General features: G+C 34.6%; 2 protein-coding genes across 2 annotated transcripts; both read left to right on the top strand.

The window, feature by feature from the left end:
• The first annotated feature begins 1,144 nt into the window (after nucleotides 1–1,144).
• LOC131166547 (very-long-chain aldehyde decarbonylase CER1-like) lies at nucleotides 1,145–6,231 on the top strand. Its single transcript, XM_058125138.1, has 9 exons — nucleotides 1,145–1,386; nucleotides 1,485–1,717; nucleotides 1,852–2,071; nucleotides 2,174–2,552; nucleotides 2,658–2,765; nucleotides 3,088–3,288; nucleotides 5,167–5,262; nucleotides 5,345–5,518; nucleotides 5,884–6,231. The coding sequence occupies exons 1-9, from the start codon at nucleotides 1,145–1,147 to the stop codon at nucleotides 6,058–6,060; spliced, it is 1,830 nt and encodes a 609-aa protein (XP_057981121.1). The 3' UTR covers nucleotides 6,061–6,231.
• A 1,303-nt stretch (nucleotides 6,232–7,534) lies between these two features.
• Nucleotides 7,535–19,167, top strand: LOC131166546 (very-long-chain aldehyde decarbonylase CER1-like). Its single transcript, XM_058125137.1, has 11 exons — nucleotides 7,535–7,539; nucleotides 10,360–10,459; nucleotides 14,242–14,468; nucleotides 14,567–14,799; nucleotides 14,932–15,151; nucleotides 15,254–15,632; nucleotides 15,738–15,845; nucleotides 16,174–16,374; nucleotides 18,255–18,350; nucleotides 18,434–18,607; nucleotides 18,973–19,167. Exons 1-11 carry the CDS (start codon nucleotides 7,535–7,537, stop codon nucleotides 19,165–19,167), a joined length of 1,938 nt encoding a protein of 645 aa, XP_057981120.1.
• The last annotated feature ends 1,015 nt before the right edge of the window (nucleotides 19,168–20,182 follow it).

Genomic DNA, 20,182 nt, shown 5'->3' with positions numbered 1-20,182 from the left:
TACTAACTTGTTTACCCAAGAGCATTTTGATCACTTAATTATTATCAACTGATTAATTAGTCTTCAAGCAAATCTATTATTGAGGAACTAAAACTTTGTGCTGTCAAAGTAAGGTGCAAGGTTACGGTTATGAGAAAAGAAGAAATTAGTGTTCCCTATCATTCATCGAAAGACGAATTACACGTAATTGATTATGATAGTTTTAAGTTATATCAAACTGGCATACAATGGACCCTATTATTTAATTGGTTATTCTACTATTGAATTTTCCTGTGCCTATCTGGAAGTTTTCTCAAATACACAAGATTTATCTCACTTCAAGAAATCTCAAAGGATGCAAATACCCCTCTCGTGAGTTTTTTCATTGAATTAACTATGAAAATTTAAGTATTAACTTCTCCTATACGCATCTGGCGGAGTCATCTCACCTTGAGAAGTCTCAAAAGGATGGAACCACTTCTCTTTTAAGTTTCATCCAGTATTGATTTTAAATATTTAGAAAATTTATTTAAATTACCTATTTGGACTTTTATTTTGATATGCATGTTCTAACTATCTTTTATAGAACTTAATAAATTGCTTGGTATGTGGCCTTTGATTTTGTTAGTAATATCATGCGTGAATAGAATATTTTCATCAATTTGGTGCGAGGGGTCCTGACTACTACCATAGGCCTACCCCGCCTCCTACATATGTCATTTTATTAATTTTTACGAAGGGCTAACGTCTGTGCTTAAAAAGTTCGATTTGAATTCTGTTTTTGGTCTCAGCATGATCTAAATGTTTTATTAATTTATTTTTACACTGCCACCGTACCACGTAATTAAGGGGGAGGGCTCCATGCTTTGTGTTGCTGGTCATGAGTTGATGCATATGCATGCATGGCAGCAGCATTGAGTGACACGTGGCTGAGAATAAATGAGAAAGGCTCTTGAGCCAACCAGCCATGCATCCAGTTGCAGCTGATTGCTGATCTATATATAGAGTGTGGAGGCCGAAGCAAGCTAAGGAGGAAGAGTAGAAAAGAAAGTGTGTTGCTTGATTATTTGGGTTGATGCCTCGTGATTGGTAGTCCTTAAGAATTATTCACATTTTTATCTAAATATTTACTTGATTTTTTCTCTCTACTTAATTGCATATAACTATGGTGGGTTTGAAGTACTTGACATTGGTGCCATGGGTGGTCCATAGCATATACTCATATTTCACACTGAAAGATGAAAGGAAGAGGGACTTCACAAACTTGGCCATTTTCCCACTTCTCTTGTGGAGGATGCTCCACAATCAAATATGGATTTCCCTTTCTCGCTATCGAACTACCAAAGGCAACAATAGGATTGTCGACAAGAGTATTGAATTCCACCAAGTTGATAGAGAAAGAAACTGGTCTCTCTCTCTCTCTCTCTCACGCGCGCACACACACACACACACAAAACGTCTACATTATGAATATAGAATGACGAGTTGGGTGGTGTAATTTGCAGGGATGACCAAATTTTGTTTAATGGAATTATACTCTACCTAGTTAACTTGACAATGCCTCAGGCATCTCAACTGCCCATGTGGAGAACAAATGGTATTATTCTTATAATTTTGCTTCATATGGGGCCTGTGGAGTTTCTCTACTACTGGTTCCATAGAGCACTCCACCACCATTATCTTTACTCACGCTACCATTCTCACCATCATTCTTCTATTGTCACCGAGCCCATTACTTGTAAGTATCATGCATATATATCCATTTGTGTTCATTTAGTATAAATAATCATATAATATATATATTTTTGAACCATACATGATGTTCCATTAACATACATATGACCTTTTTTTCTTCTTTTCCTCTTTGGATAGCTGTGATCCACCCATTTGCAGAACACATAGTATACTTCCTTTTGTTTGCAATTCCATTATTAACATCGGTGTTTACCGATACTGGGTCTATAATTGCCATTGCTGGTTACATCACTTATATTGATTTTATGAACAATATGGGCCATTGCAACTTCGAGCTTATTCCTAAGACCCTCTTCTCCATCTTCCCCCCTCTCAAGTATTTGGTGTACACCCCCTCGTAAGTAACCTTCAATTTAATCTCTCTTCCCCTATACCTAACACACACATACATATGTACAAATTATAGATACCTAACAATATCTTTTATTAACATATACAGGTTTCACTCTTTGCATCATACCCAGTTTCGAACTAATTACTCACTATTCATGCCAATCTATGACTACGTCTATGGAACCATGGACAAGACATCAGAGAAATTGTATGAAAGATCACTACAAAGACAAGAAGATTCGCCCAATGTGGTGCACTTGACACATCTAACAACCCCTGATTCCATATATCATCTCAGACTAGGATTTGCATCTTTGGCATCCCATCCCCACACACCTAACAAGTGGTACATGTGGGCAATGTGGCCTCTAACTTGTTGGTCTACCGTGGTAACTTGGATCTATGGTCGCACTTTTGTCATTGAGAGGAACCACTTCAAAAAACTCAACTTACAAACATGGGCAATCCCAAAATATGCTATTCAAGTAATTGCTCATACAAGCATGATTGAACATTCAATAGTAATTCAATGATTGATGATTTCATATACTTCTTATAAATAATGGCATTGTCATATATATATATTGCAGTATTACTTCAGCTGGCAAAGGGAATCAATTAATAAGTTGATTGAAGAAGCCATATTGGATGCAGAAGAAAGGGGAATTAGGGTATTGAGTTTGGGTCTTTTAAACCAGGCAAGTCATTGACCCATTGCCTCTCTCTCTCTCTCTCTCTCTCTCTCTCTCTCTCTCTCTCTCTCCATTGGATGCTTAGATCCAATGGATTATATAACAAGCACCTAAGAGACATTTTATCTCTCATCCCATACACATTTTTAACATCTAATAATTAAGCTTTGAACCTAATTGAAATCAACAACATGAAAGTCTCATACTCTTATTGCATGAGGCTATGTCTCTACAAAAAGAAGATTCATTCAACACAAACGTCTCACCTCTAACTACTAGGATATTTATGAGACACTCTCTTTGATCATATAATTTATTTATTTTACAGGGAGAGACACTCAACAAATGGGGTGGGCTTTATGTGCAAAGGAACCCAAAGTTGAAGACAAAGGTGGTGGATGGAAGCAGCTTAGCAGTGGCTATTGTGGTCAACAGCATCCCCAAGGGGACAACCCAAGTCCTCCTCACAGGACGCCTTTCTAAGGTTGCTTCTTCCATTGCCTTCGCCTTGTGCCACCAGGGCATCAAGGTACGTCCTTACAAATCATGGCTTTAATTTGCTGCGCTCCCATCTTGATTTGATTTATACTGTAAGTAGGGTAATAGAGATGGGCCACCTCAGGCCCACAACAGCAATACATATTGCAACGATTTTTTTAAAGGCCCGCACTCGCCACTAGTTGGGAATTGACCACCTCAGGCCCACAATACTATACTAACGCCCCAGGGATCATTTGGAAACACTTTGTACACAAGTATTTTTCATTAAAAAAAATATTTATTTGAAATAATCTAGGGTTACGTATTATAACTACTTCTTTATATAAGTATTTTTCAAAATGCTTTTTCAGAAAATAATTATTTTTTAAAGAAAAAGAATAGTTCTAAAAAATATATTTTAAAAATAAGTGTTTATTTGAGTGTAAATTAAATACTACCTGTTGACACATATTTATTTAAAATATGAAAAAATAGTTTTGATATTTTTATATTTTAGGATATTCCAAACAGGGGATTACTCGTCACTAAGGCTTTTTCTAGGGCTGCACTAAGCCCTTTACTTGAGATGGATCACAAAGGCCCACGGCATTCTTCCCTGGGCAAGAATTATTACTGAGCCAAGTTTTGAAGCTCAAAGATAGACCCATCCTGGCCAGCTCACTGTCACTAGGGTTTAGCATTTCATATTTAATAGAAATAAAAGTTTGCATCAGACACGACAAATGTTTACAGAAGAATATATTATATATCATTTCCCATGTACCCTACTAGCATCTTATCTTTATGTGGGACACTAAGAAAGCAACACAAAATAGACAAATTTTCCATGTGAGAAAACAAGAAGAAGAAAGACTCTCATGCTGACGGGCTGATGGCTTGCTCACTCTCAGCCTCCCCATCTATTCTTAGAGAAGACATTCGAGACCTGAAGTCTCTCTCCCTCATTTATAAATACAGGTGTTCTCCCCTTCCCTTTATTACTAACCCACCTACTAGTTGATAGGCTAATGGCTTGCAGTTATCGCGCCTGTCCCACATTTGATTCTCTCCAACAAAGGCCTAAAAATATTTTAGGAATATTTTTAAAATATTCAATATAATAAATACAGTACAATACAATTTAATAAGTGTTTAAATTTCCATACTTTATAAAAAAAAATATTTAAACTTTACTCAAATTTTACATCTTAAATCCTCATTCATTATTATCATGGTTTATATCAGTATGTTATTTTTATCAATTAATTTTACATTTAAATTGATCCGCCACAAATAAATTTATATCATATGTACATGTGCATAATATTTTTGAAGTTTTATGTGCTACATGCAATTTTTATAAATATTATATTATTCATATGAATTTATCAATATTTGTCAATTATGTTGAACAAATAATATAAAATTATGTGTTAAATTATGATATTATTGTTAAAACTTATTATTGAAATACATATATATATATGATAACTAATCTCATTGAAAACAAACAAAAAAGTTATACCTAAATATTGTTTGTACTATGTGAGGTAACGTTTAATGAAACAATATATTCCATAAATATTTTTTCTGTGCACCTTTACTGATAATAAGATTGTACTTACATTCAAATTCCAAACTAAAATGATATATCATTCCAATTATATATTGTTAGGATCGATCTTAATATTTGGATTCTCTCATAATTAGTGTCTATTATGAAAGTTCAAAACTCAAATTTGTGTGTTATCCTTGAGCAATTTTTATTCTCCTGAAAACACACTTAATCATTCCAATGTCGTCTACATATAATTCAAAATTTTAATCTTTCTTTTTTAACTTACCTCATATGTATTTGAGCTTTCTTTTTATTGTAAAGCGTGAGCAATTTTACTAGTCGGGTTGATATAAGCTTCTTATTGCTTAGGTGGCTGTTTTACGTGAGGCTGAATATGCAAAGCTTTATACAAGGGTCAACCAGTCCAAAAATAACTTGGAACTCTCAAAAAGTTATGCTTATAAGGTAAATTTTTTTTTTTTCCCTATTACTTTTATTTTCTAAAATTTTTTAAAATAAATTCAAAGTCCATATATTGGCAATATAGACATGGATAGTTGGAGAGGGAATGAGAGACAAAGAGCAAATGAGGGCACCAAAGGGAACAGTATTCATACCCTTCTCAGAGTTCCCACCAAAGAAAGTTAGGAAAGATTGCACTTACCACACCACGCCCGCGATGATGGCTCCTGTGTCTCTCGAGAACGTCGACTCCTGTGAGGTCAGTGCGAACATATTTTTAATTTATATGTAGTGCAAAAGACACTCACCTCTTTTGAAATTTAATAAAAAGATAGAAATTTTATAAGATTTCAAAAATTACATTAATCATCCCTAAAATAATAAATTTCTCTTAAAGAAACTTATCTTTTTACAAAATATAAAAAGAGATTTGTGTTTTTCTAACAAAAGGTCTATAGGGAGATGTTTGGAATTTTTAAAAAGAGATAGATATCCTTGTCTTTTTGTAAAATTTCAGATATATATAATTTTTATACATATATAATTAGAGATAAGAGTATTTACTGTGTATTAATATAGAAAAATTTGAAAAGAATGTGCGTGGGTGTGATTGATGACATGCAGAACTGGCTGCCGAGAAGAGCGATGAGTGCAGGGAGGGTGGCCGGCATAGTGCACGCACTGGAAGAATGGAAGGTGGATGAGTGCGGCCACACTGTGTTTGACATCGAGAAAGTTTGGCAAGCCAGCCTTCGCCATGGCTTCCACCCTCTCCCCATCCCCACTACTACTACTACTTGATGCATATGTATCACTCTGTCTTTAAAAATATACAACTAAATTCGCCAGTGGTCGGATGGGTGTGAGGGTGTGTTAATTTCCTGACTGTATATGGAGATAGCATGGGACAATCAGAGAATTGCAGCTAGTTAGTCTGCTGATGCTTTATTAAATAAAAAATAGTTGCTTTTACTTGTTATTATCTCTATACTGTTATGATGGCCACTTATCAGTTTATATATACACTCGTTATTTGTGTAAATAGGTGTTCTGATTCACGGGGAATACAACAATGGTCTGAATTTAACTAAGAATCTAATCTACTTGAAGTTTTTAATTAATTCAACTCAAAGATTTGTTTAGAGAAGGTAGTGTTAGCAACCACTAAAGATCATTTAGTGAATATGATATACATCAATGAATAGCACCATGATCCAAAAAATTAAATCCCTTATATTCAGCAAGCAGAAATTATTCTTGATTGATCATGTCACTTAAAGTCATAAAAATACGCAAGTTATTTCTCAATCATGAAAAAAAAGACATGAAAGCATCGGGGTCCATCTATGGTATAACATTTGTAAGCTAGATCTGTATATTATTGAAAGTGACTCGCGAATGGTAGTTTATTGGTTTCGGAAAGGTAAATGTACTTTGTGGTATCTTTGAAAATTTTGGAAGGAGCTCGTAGCAGATTTAGAAGGAGTGAATGTCATGGTGATGCATCAATATAGGGAAGACAATAGTGCATTTTATTTTCTTACTAAAGAAGGAGAAATATGAAATAATGTAATTTACGAAAAACAATATCTTCTACCACGTTATCTGAAAGGTATGGATAGGTTGGGTCTTATTTCCATTCGTCGTTAGTTCATCTCTAGAATTTCGTTTGGTGTATTTCATTTTTTTTTTCTTGTTTTTATATTTTTATTTACTTTGTTAGTTATGTTTAATTTTGTTTGTTCCAGTTGGTTTGTTTGTTTTAACTTGTTACCACGGTATTCCTCCGCAAAAAGTAAGGGTTTATTAATAAATAAATGGAGGTGCCGCCCTCTTTTACCCAAAAAAAAAAATGCTAGATCTGTATAATTGTTTTCCTTATGGTCTATATATTTATTAAGTCAGTAAGTATGAATCTTAAGAAGATTTAATGTACATAAGCAAGTGTAACGTCCTCAAAATTTATATCATTTTTTTTTATAATAAATTATTCCGACATCTGTATGTAATGGGCACCCCTATGCAGCGGAAAACATACATCATATAACCACATATACATATATATATATATATATATATATATATAATACCAGAATTCAATATTTTCAAACCATTGCTACATAACACATCTCTCTCTCTCTCTACAGTGTCAACTACCCCAAAAATACAAAAACTCTGTCACAAACTCACCCTACAACCAGTGTAATCAAGAAGACTCTCTATCCGCGAGCCTGATCTGCTCGTCTAACTGGCTCACATGAAAAATAGTAAAGTAATGGGGTGAGTCGATGCTCAGTAAATGGAAATATGCTATTATTAGTGTGTGGCGACCGAGTCATAAAACTATAATAACCATATTTAAAACCATAAGATCCATCAAATCAGTAAAACACATTTATAGTAATTTAAAACATTTGTATCATCTAAACTTTCTATTTTTCATACTGCTAATATCATACTATATTTAACAAATGCTGTAAAATTGTATACATATACATAACTGTGTTCTTCCTCTAGGACTCTGTATGTCATGATTTAACCCCTCATGACAGGGTTGTGCGACCCGTAGGCGGGACTTAACCTGGTCGGTCCTCTAGAAAAGTCATTATACTCTACACTACCTCAGTCCGACCAAACTGCATACTCTTTTAGGCGCGGGACTGGCTGTTACCTCGTCAAACTAGCCCCCTCAATCCAGTGAACTGGGGAGCTGCATACTCTCCGAGCACAGTTGACGGTACCCACACACTATCTGATATATGTGGTTGCACTCTACTATATTAGCATCGGTACCGTGCTCTATATTCTGTATCTGTACTATATCTATCTGTAACTTTTCCACAGGGATCTGATACTATATATATATATATATATATATATATATATATACATACTATACTCTTTATACTGTTTTCATTATGTTTCCAAAATAATCATAACACTATATTTATGTACTGTAAATACTGTAATATCTGTAGCATCTCTATGCTATAACTGTATAATCTGTCTGTATCTTCTATCTGTATAATCTATCTGTATACTCTGAGTGTTATGACATTTAGGAAAACATAACTTTCTATACACACTGTATATATTGTTCTGAATAAATATCTGTATACTATTATATACATTGGTTTGTATAATCATCTGAATAAAACTGTATATGTACACATATTCTATCTGTATAAAATCTGCAAATATCTAACTATATCTGTATAACTTGAAATATTGAAAAAATTCCATAAAATTCCATATCAATATCATGTACTCAGGCTACACATACTTCAAAAATTCATATTCCGTATAACATTTGGTATACATGCATATATATATATAAAATTTCTGATAACGTAAATAAATCTCCTAACATAGCATATTTCCCCTACCTTAAATCTGAAAAGCCTCTCACTAAACTCTAGCCCTACACCTGCAGGGTTCTCCACTCAACACCCTGAAAATAACATCCCCCAGAATAAAACGTCAGTATTTTCTTACCCATAACATTTCTTATAACTATGAGGAATGCATAATCTAAATAAATTGCCTTACCTTGGATTTGGGATGAATTCCAAACCAACTTCTCCCACGATCAACTCCAGTAGACTTGCAGTGAACTTCGCCAGGAGCGTCGTGGTGGCAGCAGATCTTCAATCTGGCGAGAAATGGGGTCAAGATTGAAGAGAGGAGGGAGAGGTGTTTTAGAGAGAGCGAGAAAGAGTTTGCGCTGAAATCTCATAAAAAAAATCTGGGTTTCAACTATTTATAGGGTTGGATTCGTCGACGAGACACGTCATCTCGTCGACAAGTTCTTAAGTAATTTCGTCAATGAACCCTACCTCCTCGTCGACGAAATTCAGACTACCCAAAAACCCCTTTCGGCATTTTCTCATCGACGAGGCGTGGCTTCATCGACGAGGTGTGGCTTCGTCAACGAGACCTACTTATGAGCTCGTCGACGAACTCCCTGCCTTCGTCGATGAGGCCCTATGTAAAACTTTTGAGTTATTACGTCCAAAGTGCAATATCGTCGATGAACGCTCTTGTTGCCTCCTTCTGTTTCTATTTCCATTTCCCGCCTTCTCTACTATTTAAATATCATTATTCTTTGGGTTGTTACAGCAAGCACCAATTTGATTTAAAGATTCTTAAACCATCTCAAACTCACTCATCTACAAAAATGATAATGATGAGGAAATTGATGAGAAATTCAAACCAATATATATAAGTGGAAGAATACTTAGTTGAGTGGCTCGTCAACATGGATAGTTGTTCAATATAGAAACAAAATTGTTAAAGCTAAGGAAACAAACTTATAATCAGATTATGGAAACCAAGCAATCTTAAAATCAGTGGGTCATTGTACAAAGGTAAACAAACAGTGAAGTTATGGAAATAATCTAAAGCTAATACTAATATATGAATATTCAATATAACCACTAAACGGAAAATTATCGAATTAAAGATTGGTGTAGAACCCTAAAAAAAAATAATATGCTACACATGAAATAAACACTAACCCTATATGTGAACATTAATTATGACAAAAACCCTAAATAGCCCTAAACATAGAGATATCAAACAAAGACACCCTTAAGTAAATAATTACAACAATTATTCTAACTACGTATTAAACATGCAATAATAATATTAACAGTTCAATGAATAAAACAAAATTAAACTTTAAATATCCAAACAAATTCCAACTATAAAAATTCCACAATAAAAAAAATTAATGTATATAAATAATACAACCAAAACCTACCATGAATATGAATACTAAATATTAAAATAACCAATAAAAACCATAGAAACCTACATACCTGCATATACACAAAAAACAAAAAAAAAAACCGAAAAAAAACAAAAACAAAAACAAAAACAACTCCAACATTAGATATTAGAGCGAATAAAACAACAATAATATAATATATATAAAAAAATAAAAACAAATAAATAAAAAACATAAATAATAAAAAAAACCACACGTGCATGTGTGTGTGTAGTGTGTGTGAAATTGTGTGTGTAAATTTGTGTGTAAAAAGTGTCTTTTCTGGATGTGTAAATGTGTGTGTGTGTGTGTGTGTGTTGGTTCGCATGCAGAACACTCACCGAGGGGGCTGCCGGAGAACGGAGCAGATGTGGCTGGACTGTGGGGATCCGCCGGAGCTGGGTGGCAGAGAGTCTGGCTGGGAGCTATCGGGTGTTCTGGTGCGGAGCTGGGAGCAGAGGGTCTTCACGGGGCTGGTTGTTGTGGGGGTGGTCGGTGCAGCAGGGGAGGCCGTCGGTGGCTGTGGATGTTCGCGGCGTGGGCTGGAGGGATGGTGGCGATGGAGTTGCAGCCGTGAGGATAGCAGGGCTGGGTTGCTGCCTGCCGAGGAAACGCTAGAGAAGGAGGTGATGGAGGATCTTGGAGGTGGCTGGTTCTGTGGACTGGCGGCAGTGCAAGGTGGCTTGGCTACTGGCAAAGATGGAGACTTCGGGTGGTGTATCGCCGTGCAGCAGGTTGCCGGCTGCTGGTGCTCCGGCAGGGAAGTTGGTGGGTCTGGGTGATCTGCAACAGAGGAGAACAAGGGAGAGGGAAGGTGGGCTGGAGCTCTGGTGCTTGGGAAGCAGAACAAGAAGAAGAAGAAGAAGGAGAAGAAAGGAGATTTTTTTTTTATTTTTAGCTTGGCTTCCCCACACCCCCCCCCCCCCCGGGGGGTTGGCTCCGCGAACTTGCCTTTAAATAGGCATCTCCCCAAAACCCTACACCTAATGCCAAATAATAATAATAATAATAAATAAAGTAATAATACTAATAGTAAAAGTAATAATTAATAATAATAATAATAATAATAATAATAATAATAATAATAACTTTACTAATCAAAATAAATATAATAAAAATAATAATAGCCAAAATAAGATACTAATGCTAATAATAATAATAATAATAATAATAATAATAATAATAATAATAATAATATATCAAAAATAATAACAATAAAATAAATGAAAAATAAAAATAATTATAGTAAAGTAAAAATAAAATAAAGATAATAAAAGTACTAGTAATAATAATAAAAATGAATAATAATAATAATAATAATAATAATAATAATAATAATAATAATAATAATAATAATAATACTAGCAAAATAATAGTAAAGTACTAATAATAATAATAATAATAATAATAAATATATTCAAAATAATAGTAGTAAAGTAATACTAATAATACTACTAGTAATAATAATAAATAAAAAATGATTATAAGAAAGTAATAATAAAAATACTAATAATAATAATAATAAAATAATAATAATAATAATAAGGTTATAATAATAATAATGAAAATAATAAGAGGGGACCCCGTGTTCTATTTGGTTAGGGCAAAAATAGGGTGTCTACAACGTGATTCTTCCACAAAACTTTTACTAACTGTATTTCTTTAGTACGTAAAGTCTGAACCTTCCTATCCAAAATCTATACTAGTACTTCTTCATATGTTAATGAATCCTTAAGCTCTATCTCTACATAGCTAATGATGTGAGATAGATCTGAGACGTATTTCCGTAACATGGCAACATGAAACACATCATGAAAACCAGCCAAAGCTAGCGGCAAAGCTAATGTGTAGGCTACTAACCCTATAATCTCAAGTATCTCAAAAGGGCCAATATACCTAGGGCTCAACTTGCCCTTCTTCCCAAATCTCATAACTCCTTTCAAATGAACTATCTTCAAAAATATTCGATCTCCCACATCAAATTCCAACCCTCATCGGCGAATGTTTGCATAACTTTTATGCCGACTCTGTGCTGTATTAATTTTTTCTCTTATTAATCGAACTTTATCGGATGCCTGTTGTATTATCTCGGGACCCAATACTCGCCTTTCACATACTTCATCCCAGAAAAGAGGAGAACGACATCTCTTGCCATATAATACCTCGTATGGAGCCATACCGATACTAGCCTGATAGCTATTATTGTAAGCAAACTCCACTAACAGCATATACTGGATCCAACTGCCCCCAAAATCAAGCACACAGGCACGAAGCATATCTTCTAATATCTAAAAGGTCCTCTCAGTCTGGCCATCTGTCTAGGGATGAAAAACAGTACTAAAAGCTAACTGCGTACCCATAGCCTTCTGAAAACTTTTCTAGAATCATGAAGTAAACTGAGCATCTCGATCCGAGACTATGGATACTGGTACTCCATGAACACGAACTATCTCCTGAACATATATCTCTGTCAGTCTGTCCATGGAATAACCAATTTTAATAGGAATGAAATGAGCAGTCTTGGTTAAACAATCAACAACTACCCAAATTGCATTCAATCCCTGTCGCACTGATATTTGGCGTACTTGTTAAGCTTGTCAAACATCGGAACAATCAATCGGAGCCCAGTGAGCAGTGCTTTGAGAGGCGAACATTGACTTGCACCTACGAATTGCGACGATTTGAGACAGCTTCGAAGAGAAGCGAATCGCGCTCCAAGATTCAGTGATGACGACGAATGGTTCGTCAATCGTCATTCGCAAGTGGAGAGAGAGAACTACAAAGAGCAGCAGAAAATTGCTCTCATACCATGTTAAATAAATAAACTATATTATTCTGGAATTAATAAAAGAATTCTCTTTACATGGTATTTATACTAGTATATAAAATGAAAAATATGACTGAATTAACAATTAATAAAATTAACAACTAAACTAACAATCAACAAACTAACAACTCTAATAAGGTCTTAAAGCCACTGCAACTCATTTTAATGGCAATCAATATGGAAATTATGGGGCTGAGAAATGAGCTAATTAGAATCAACAGAGTTGCTACTAACTTGTTTACCCAAGAGCATTTTGATCACTTAATTATTATCAACTGATTAATTAGTCTTCAAGCAAATCTATTATTGAGGAACTAAAACTTTGTGCTGTCAAAGTAAGGTGCAAGGTTACGGTTATGAGAAAAGAAGAAATTAGTGTTCCCTATCATTCATCGAAAGACGAATTACACGTAATTGATTATGATAGTTTTAAGTTATATCAAACTGGCATACAATGGACCCTATTATTTAATTGGTTATTCTACTATTGAATTTTCCTGTGCCTATCTGGAAGTTTTCTCAAATACACAAGATTTATCTCACTTCAAGAAATCTCAAAGGATGCAAATACCCCTCTCGTGAGTTTTTTCATTGAATTAACTATGAAAATTTAAGTATTAACTTCTCCTATACGCATCTGGCGGAGTCATCTCACCTTGAGAAGTCTCAAAAGGATGGAACCACTTCTCTTTTAAGTTTCATCCAGAATTGATTTTAAATATTTTAGAAAATTTATTTAAATTACCTATTTGGACTTTTATTTTGATATGCATGTTCTAACTATCTTTTATAGAACTTAATAAATTGCTTGGTATGTGGCCTTTGATTTTGTTAGTAATATCATGCGTGAATAGAATATTTTCATCAATTTGGTGCGAGGGGTCCTGACTACTACCATAGGCCTACCCCGCCTCCTACATATGTCATTTTATTAATTTTTACGAAGGGCTAACGTCTGTGCTTAAAAAGTTCGATTTGAATTCTGTTTTTGGTCTCAGCATGATCTAAATGTTTTATTAATTTATTTTTACACTGCCACCGTACCACGTAATTAAGGGGGAGGGCTCCATGCTTTGTGTTGCTGGTCATGAGTTGATGCATATGCATGCATGGCAGCAGCATTGAGTGACACGTGGCTGAGAAATAAATGAGAAAGGCTCTTGAGCCAACCAGCCATGCATCCAGTTGCAGCTGATTGCTGATCTATATATAGAGTGTGGAGGCCGAAGCAAGCTAAGGAGGAAGAGTAGAAAAGAAAGTGTGTTGCTTGATTATTTGGGTTGATGCCTCGTGATTGGTAGTCCTTAAGAATTATTCACATTTTTATCTAAATATTTACTTGATTTTTTCTCTCTACTTAATTGCATATAACTATGGTGGGTTGAAGTACTTGACATTGGTGCCATGGGTGGTCCATAGCATATACTCATATTTCACACTGAAAGATGAAAGGAAGAGGGACTTCACAAACTTGGCCATTTTCCCACTTCTCTTGTGGAGGATGCTCCACAATCAAATATGGATTTCCCTTTCTCGCTATCGAACTACCAAAGGCAACAATAGGATTGTCGACAAGAGTATTGAATTCCACCAAGTTGATAGAGAAAGAAACTGGTCTCTCTCTCTCTCTCTCTCACGCGCGCACACACACACACACACAAAACGTCTACATTATGAATATAGAATGACGAGTTGGGTGGTGTAATTTGCAGGGATGACCAAATTTTGTTTAATGGAATTATACTCTACCTAGTTAACTTGACAATGCCTCAGGCATCTCAACTGCCCATGTGGAGAACAAATGGTATTATTCTTATAATTTTGCTTCATATGGGGCCTGTGGAGTTTCTCTACTACTGGTTCCATAGAGCACTCCACCACCATTATCTTTACTCACGCTACCATTCTCACCATCATTCTTCTATTGTCACCGAGCCCATTACTTGTAAGTATCATGCATATATATCCATTTGTGTTCATTTAGTATAAATAATCATATATTATATATTTTTGAACCATACATGATGTTCCATTAACATACATATGACCTTTTTTTCTTCTTTTCCTCTTTGGATAGCTGTGATCCACCCATTTGCAGAACACATAGTATACTTCCTTTTGTTTGCAATTCCATTATTAACATCGGTGTTTACCGATACTGGGTCTATAATTGCCATTGCTGGTTACATCACTTATATTGATTTTATGAACAATATGGGCCATTGCAACTTCGAGCTTATTCCTAAGACCCTCTTCTCCATCTTCCCCCCTCTCAAGTATTTGGTGTACACCCCCTCGTAAGTAACCTTCAATTTAATCTCTCTTCCCCTATACCTAACACACACATACATATGTACAAATTATAGATACCTAACAATATCTTTTATTAACATATACAGGTTTCACTCTTTGCATCATACCCAGTTTCGAACTAATTACTCACTATTCATGCCAATCTATGACTACGTCTATGGAACCATGGACAAGACATCAGAGAAATTGTATGAAAGATCACTACAAAGACAAGAAGATTCGCCCAATGTGGTGCACTTGACACATCTAACAACCCCTGATTCCATATATCATCTCAGACTAGGATTTGCATCTTTGGCATCCCATCCCCACACACCTAACAAGTGGTACATGTGGGCAATGTGGCCTCTAACTTGTTGGTCTACCGTGGTAACTTGGATCTATGGTCGCACTTTTGTCATTGAGAGGAACCACTTCAAAAAACTCAACTTACAAACATGGGCAATCCCAAAATATGCTATTCAAGTAATTGCTCATACAAGCATGATTGAACATTCAATAGTAATTCAATGATTGATGATTTCATATACTTCTTATAAATAATGGCATTGTCATATATATATATTGCAGTATTACTTCAGCTGGCAAAGGGAATCAATTAATAAGTTGATTGAAGAAGCCATATTGGATGCAGAAGAAAGGGGAATTAGGGTATTGAGTTTGGGTCTTTTAAACCAGGCAAGTCATTGACCCATTGCCTCTCTCTCTCTCTCTCTCTCTCTCTCTCTCTCTCTCTCTCTCTCTCTCTCCATTGGATGCTTAGATCCAATGGATTATATAACAAGCACCTAAGAGACATTTTATCTCTCATCCCATACACATTTTTAACATCTAATAATTAAGCTTTGAACCTAATTGAAATCAACAACATGAAAGTCTCATACTCTTATTGCATGAGGCTATGTCTCTACAAAAAGAAGATTCATTCAACACAAACGTCTCACCTCTAACTACTAGGATATTTATGAGACACTCTCTTTGATCATATAATTTATTTATTTTACAGGGAGAGACACTCAACAAATGGGGTGGGCTTTATGTGCAAAGGAACCCAAAGTTGAAGACAAAGGTGGTGGATGGAAGCAGCTTAGCAGTGGCTATTGTGGTCAACAGCATCCCCAAGGGGACAACCCAAGTCCTCCTCACAGGACGCCTTTCTAAGGTTGCTTCTTCCATTGCCTTCGCCTTGTGCCACCAGGGCATCAAGGTACGTCCTTACAAATCATGGCTTTAATTTGCTGCGCTCCCATCTTGATTTGATTTTATACTGTAAGTAGGGTAATAGAGATGGGCCACCTCAGGCCCACAACAGCAATACATATTGCAACGATTTTTTTAAAGGCCCGCACTCGCCACTAGTTGGGAATTGACCACCTCAGGCCCACAATACTATACTAACGCCCCAGGGATCATTTGGAAACACTTTGTACACAAGTATTTTTCATTAAAAAAAATATTTATTTGAAATAATCTAGGGTTACGTATTATAACTACTTCTTTATATAAGTATTTTTCAAAATGCTTTTTCAGAAAATAATTATTTTTTAAAGAAAAAGAATAGTTCTAAAAAATATATTTTAAAAATAAGTGTTTATTTGAGTGTAAATTAAATACTACCTGTTGACACATATTTATTTAAAATATGAAAAAATAGTTTTGATATTTTTATATTTTAGGATATTCCAAACAGGGGATTACTCGTCACTAAGGCTTTTTCTAGGGCTGCACTAAGCCCTTTACTTGAGATGGATCACAAAGGCCCACGGCATTCTTCCCTGGGCAAGAATTATTACTGAGCCAAGTTTTGAAGCTCAAAGATAGACCCATCCTGGCCAGCTCACTGTCACTAGGGTTTAGCATTTCATATTTAATAGAAATAAAAGTTTGCATCAGACACGACAAATGTTTACAGAAGAATATATTATATATCATTTCCCATGTACCCTACTAGCATCTTATCTTTATGTGGGACACTAAGAAAGCAACACAAAATAGACAAATTTTCCATGTGAGAAAACAAGAAGAAGAAAGACTCTCATGCTGACGGGCTGATGGCTTGCTCACTCTCAGCCTCCCCATCTATTCTTAGAGAAGACATTCGAGACCTGAAGTCTCTCTCCCTCATTTATAAATACAGGTGTTCTCCCCTTCCCTTTATTACTAACCCACCTACTAGTTGATAGGCTAATGGCTTGCAGTTATCGCGCCTGTCCCACATTTGATTCTCTCCAACAAAGGCCTAAAAATATTTTAGGAATATTTTTAAAATATTCAATATAATAAATACAGTACAATACAATTTAATAAGTGTTTAAATTTCCATACTTTATAAAAAAAAATATTTAAACTTTACTCAAATTTTACATCTTAAATCCTCATTCATTATTATCATGGTTTATATCAGTATGTTATTTTTATCAATTAATTTTACATTTAAATTGATCCGCCACAAATAAATTTATATCATATGTACATGTGCATAATATTTTTGAAGTTTTATGTGCTACATGCAATTTTTATAAATATTATATTATTCATATGAATTTATCAATATTTGTCAATTATGTTGAACAAATAATATAAAATTATGTGTTAAATTATGATATTATTGTTAAAACTTATTATTGAAATACATATATATATATGATAACTAATCTCATTGAAAACAAACAAAAAAGTTATACCTAAATATTGTTTGTACTATGTGAGGTAACGTTTAATGAAACAATATATTCCATAAATATTTTTTCTGTGCACCTTTACTGATAATAAGATTGTACTTACATTCAAATTCCAAACTAAAATGATATATCATTCCAATTATATATTGTTAGGATCGATCTTAATATTTGGATTCTCTCATAATTAGTGTCTATTATGAAAGTTCAAAACTCAAATTTGTGTGTTATCCTTGAGCAATTTTTATTCTCCTGAAAACACACTTAATCATTCCAATGTCGTCTACATATAATTCAAAATTTTAATCTTTCTTTTTTAACTTACCTCATATGTATTTGAGCTTTCTTTTTATTGTAAAGCGTGAGCAATTTTTACTAGTCGGGTTGATATAAGCTTCTTATTGCTTAGGTGGCTGTTTTACGTGAGGCTGAATATGCAAAGCTTTATACAAGGGTCAACCAGTCCAAAAATAACTTGGAACTCTCAAAAAGTTATGCTTATAAGGTAAATTTTTTTTTTTTCCCTATTACTTTTATTTTTCTAAAATTTTTTAAAATAAATTCAAAGTCCATATATTGGCAATATAGACATGGATAGTTGGAGAGGGAATGAGAGACAAAGAGCAAATGAGGGCACCAAAGGGAACAGTATTCATACCCTTCTCAGAGTTCCCACCAAAGAAAGTTAGGAAAGATTGCACTTACCACACCACGCCCGCGATGATGGCTCCTGTGTCTCTCGAGAACGTCGACTCCTGTGAGGTCAGTGCGAACATATTTTTAATTTATATGTAGTGCAAAAGACACTCACCTCTTTTGAAATTTAATAAAAAGATAGAAATTTTATAAGATTTCAAAAATTACATTAATCATCCCTAAAATAATAAATTTCTCTTAAAGAAACTTATCTTTTTACAAAATATAAAAAGAGATTTGTGTTTTTCTAACAAAAGGTCTATAGGGAGATGTTTGGAATTTTTAAAAAGAGATAGATATCCTTGTCTTTTTGTAAAATTTCAGATATATATAATTTTTATACATATATAATTAGAGATAAGAGTATTTACTGTGTATTAATATAGAAAAATTTGAAAAGAATGTGCGTGGGTGTGATTGATGACATGCAGAACTGGCTGCCGAGAAGAGCGATGAGTGCAGGGAGGGTGGCCGGCATAGTGCACGTACTGGAAGAATGGAAGGTGCATGAGTGCGGCCACATTGTGTTTGACATTGAGAAAGTTTGGCAAGCCAGCCTTCGCCATGGCTTTCACCCTCTCCCCATCCCCACTACTACTACTACTACTACTACTACCACTACTTGATGCGTATGTATTACTCTGTCTTTAAAAATATATAACTAAATTCGCCAGTGGTCGGATGCGTGTGAGGGTGTGTTTAATTTCCTGACTGTATATGGCGATAGCATGGGACAATCAGAGAATTGCAGCTGGCTAGTCTGCCGATGCTTTATTAAATAATAAATAGTTCCTTTTACTTGTTATTATATATCTCTATACTGTTATGATGGCCACTTCTCTCAGTTTATATATACACTCGTTATTTGTGTAAATAGGTGTTCTCATTCACAGGGAATACAACAATGGACTGAATTTAACTAAGAATTTAATCTATTAGAAGTTTTTAATTAATTCAACTCAAAGATTTGTTTAGAGAAGGTACTGTTAGCACCACTAAAGATCATTTAGTGAATATGATATACATCAATGAATAGCACCATGATCCAAAAATTTAAATCCCTTATATTCAGCAAGCAGAAATTATTCTTGATTGATCATGTCACTTAAAGTCACAAAAATAGGCAAGTTAGTTCTCAATCATGAAAAAAGACATGAAACCATTGGAGTCCATCTATGATATAACATTTGTAAGCCAGATCTGTATAATTCTTTTCCATATGGTCAGTATATTTATTAAATTGGTAAGTATGAATCTTAGGAGGATTTAATATACATGAGCAAGCACCAATTTGATTTAAAGATTCTTAAACCATCTCAAACTCACTCATCTACATAAATGATGAGGAAATTAATAAGAAATTCAAACAAAAAAAATATGAGTGGAAGAATACTCAGTTGAGTAGCTCATCGACATGGATAGTTGTCACGAGCCAAACTTATTAAGGGCATTATGCATACTTCCGACCGCTTCTCTTATGTGTATGGAATGTATTACTGTAACGTCCCTTAATTTCTAAATATAAAATATCACATAAAAGATAAAATGGTCAACCCGAATCCGTGGGTAACGAGGATACCTGTCAAACACAGCGGAATTCTACGCAACAATGAACATAAAATCCAAACATCCATCCATAAG

The sequence above is a fragment of the Malania oleifera genome, chromosome 10 (assembly GCF_029873635.1).
Source record: "Malania oleifera isolate guangnan ecotype guangnan chromosome 10, ASM2987363v1, whole genome shotgun sequence".
NCBI classification, from domain to species: domain Eukaryota; kingdom Viridiplantae; phylum Streptophyta; class Magnoliopsida; order Santalales; family Ximeniaceae; genus Malania; species Malania oleifera.
The sequence above is the reverse complement of the archived record's forward strand: the minus strand, read 5'-3'. Positions and strand labels throughout refer to the sequence as shown.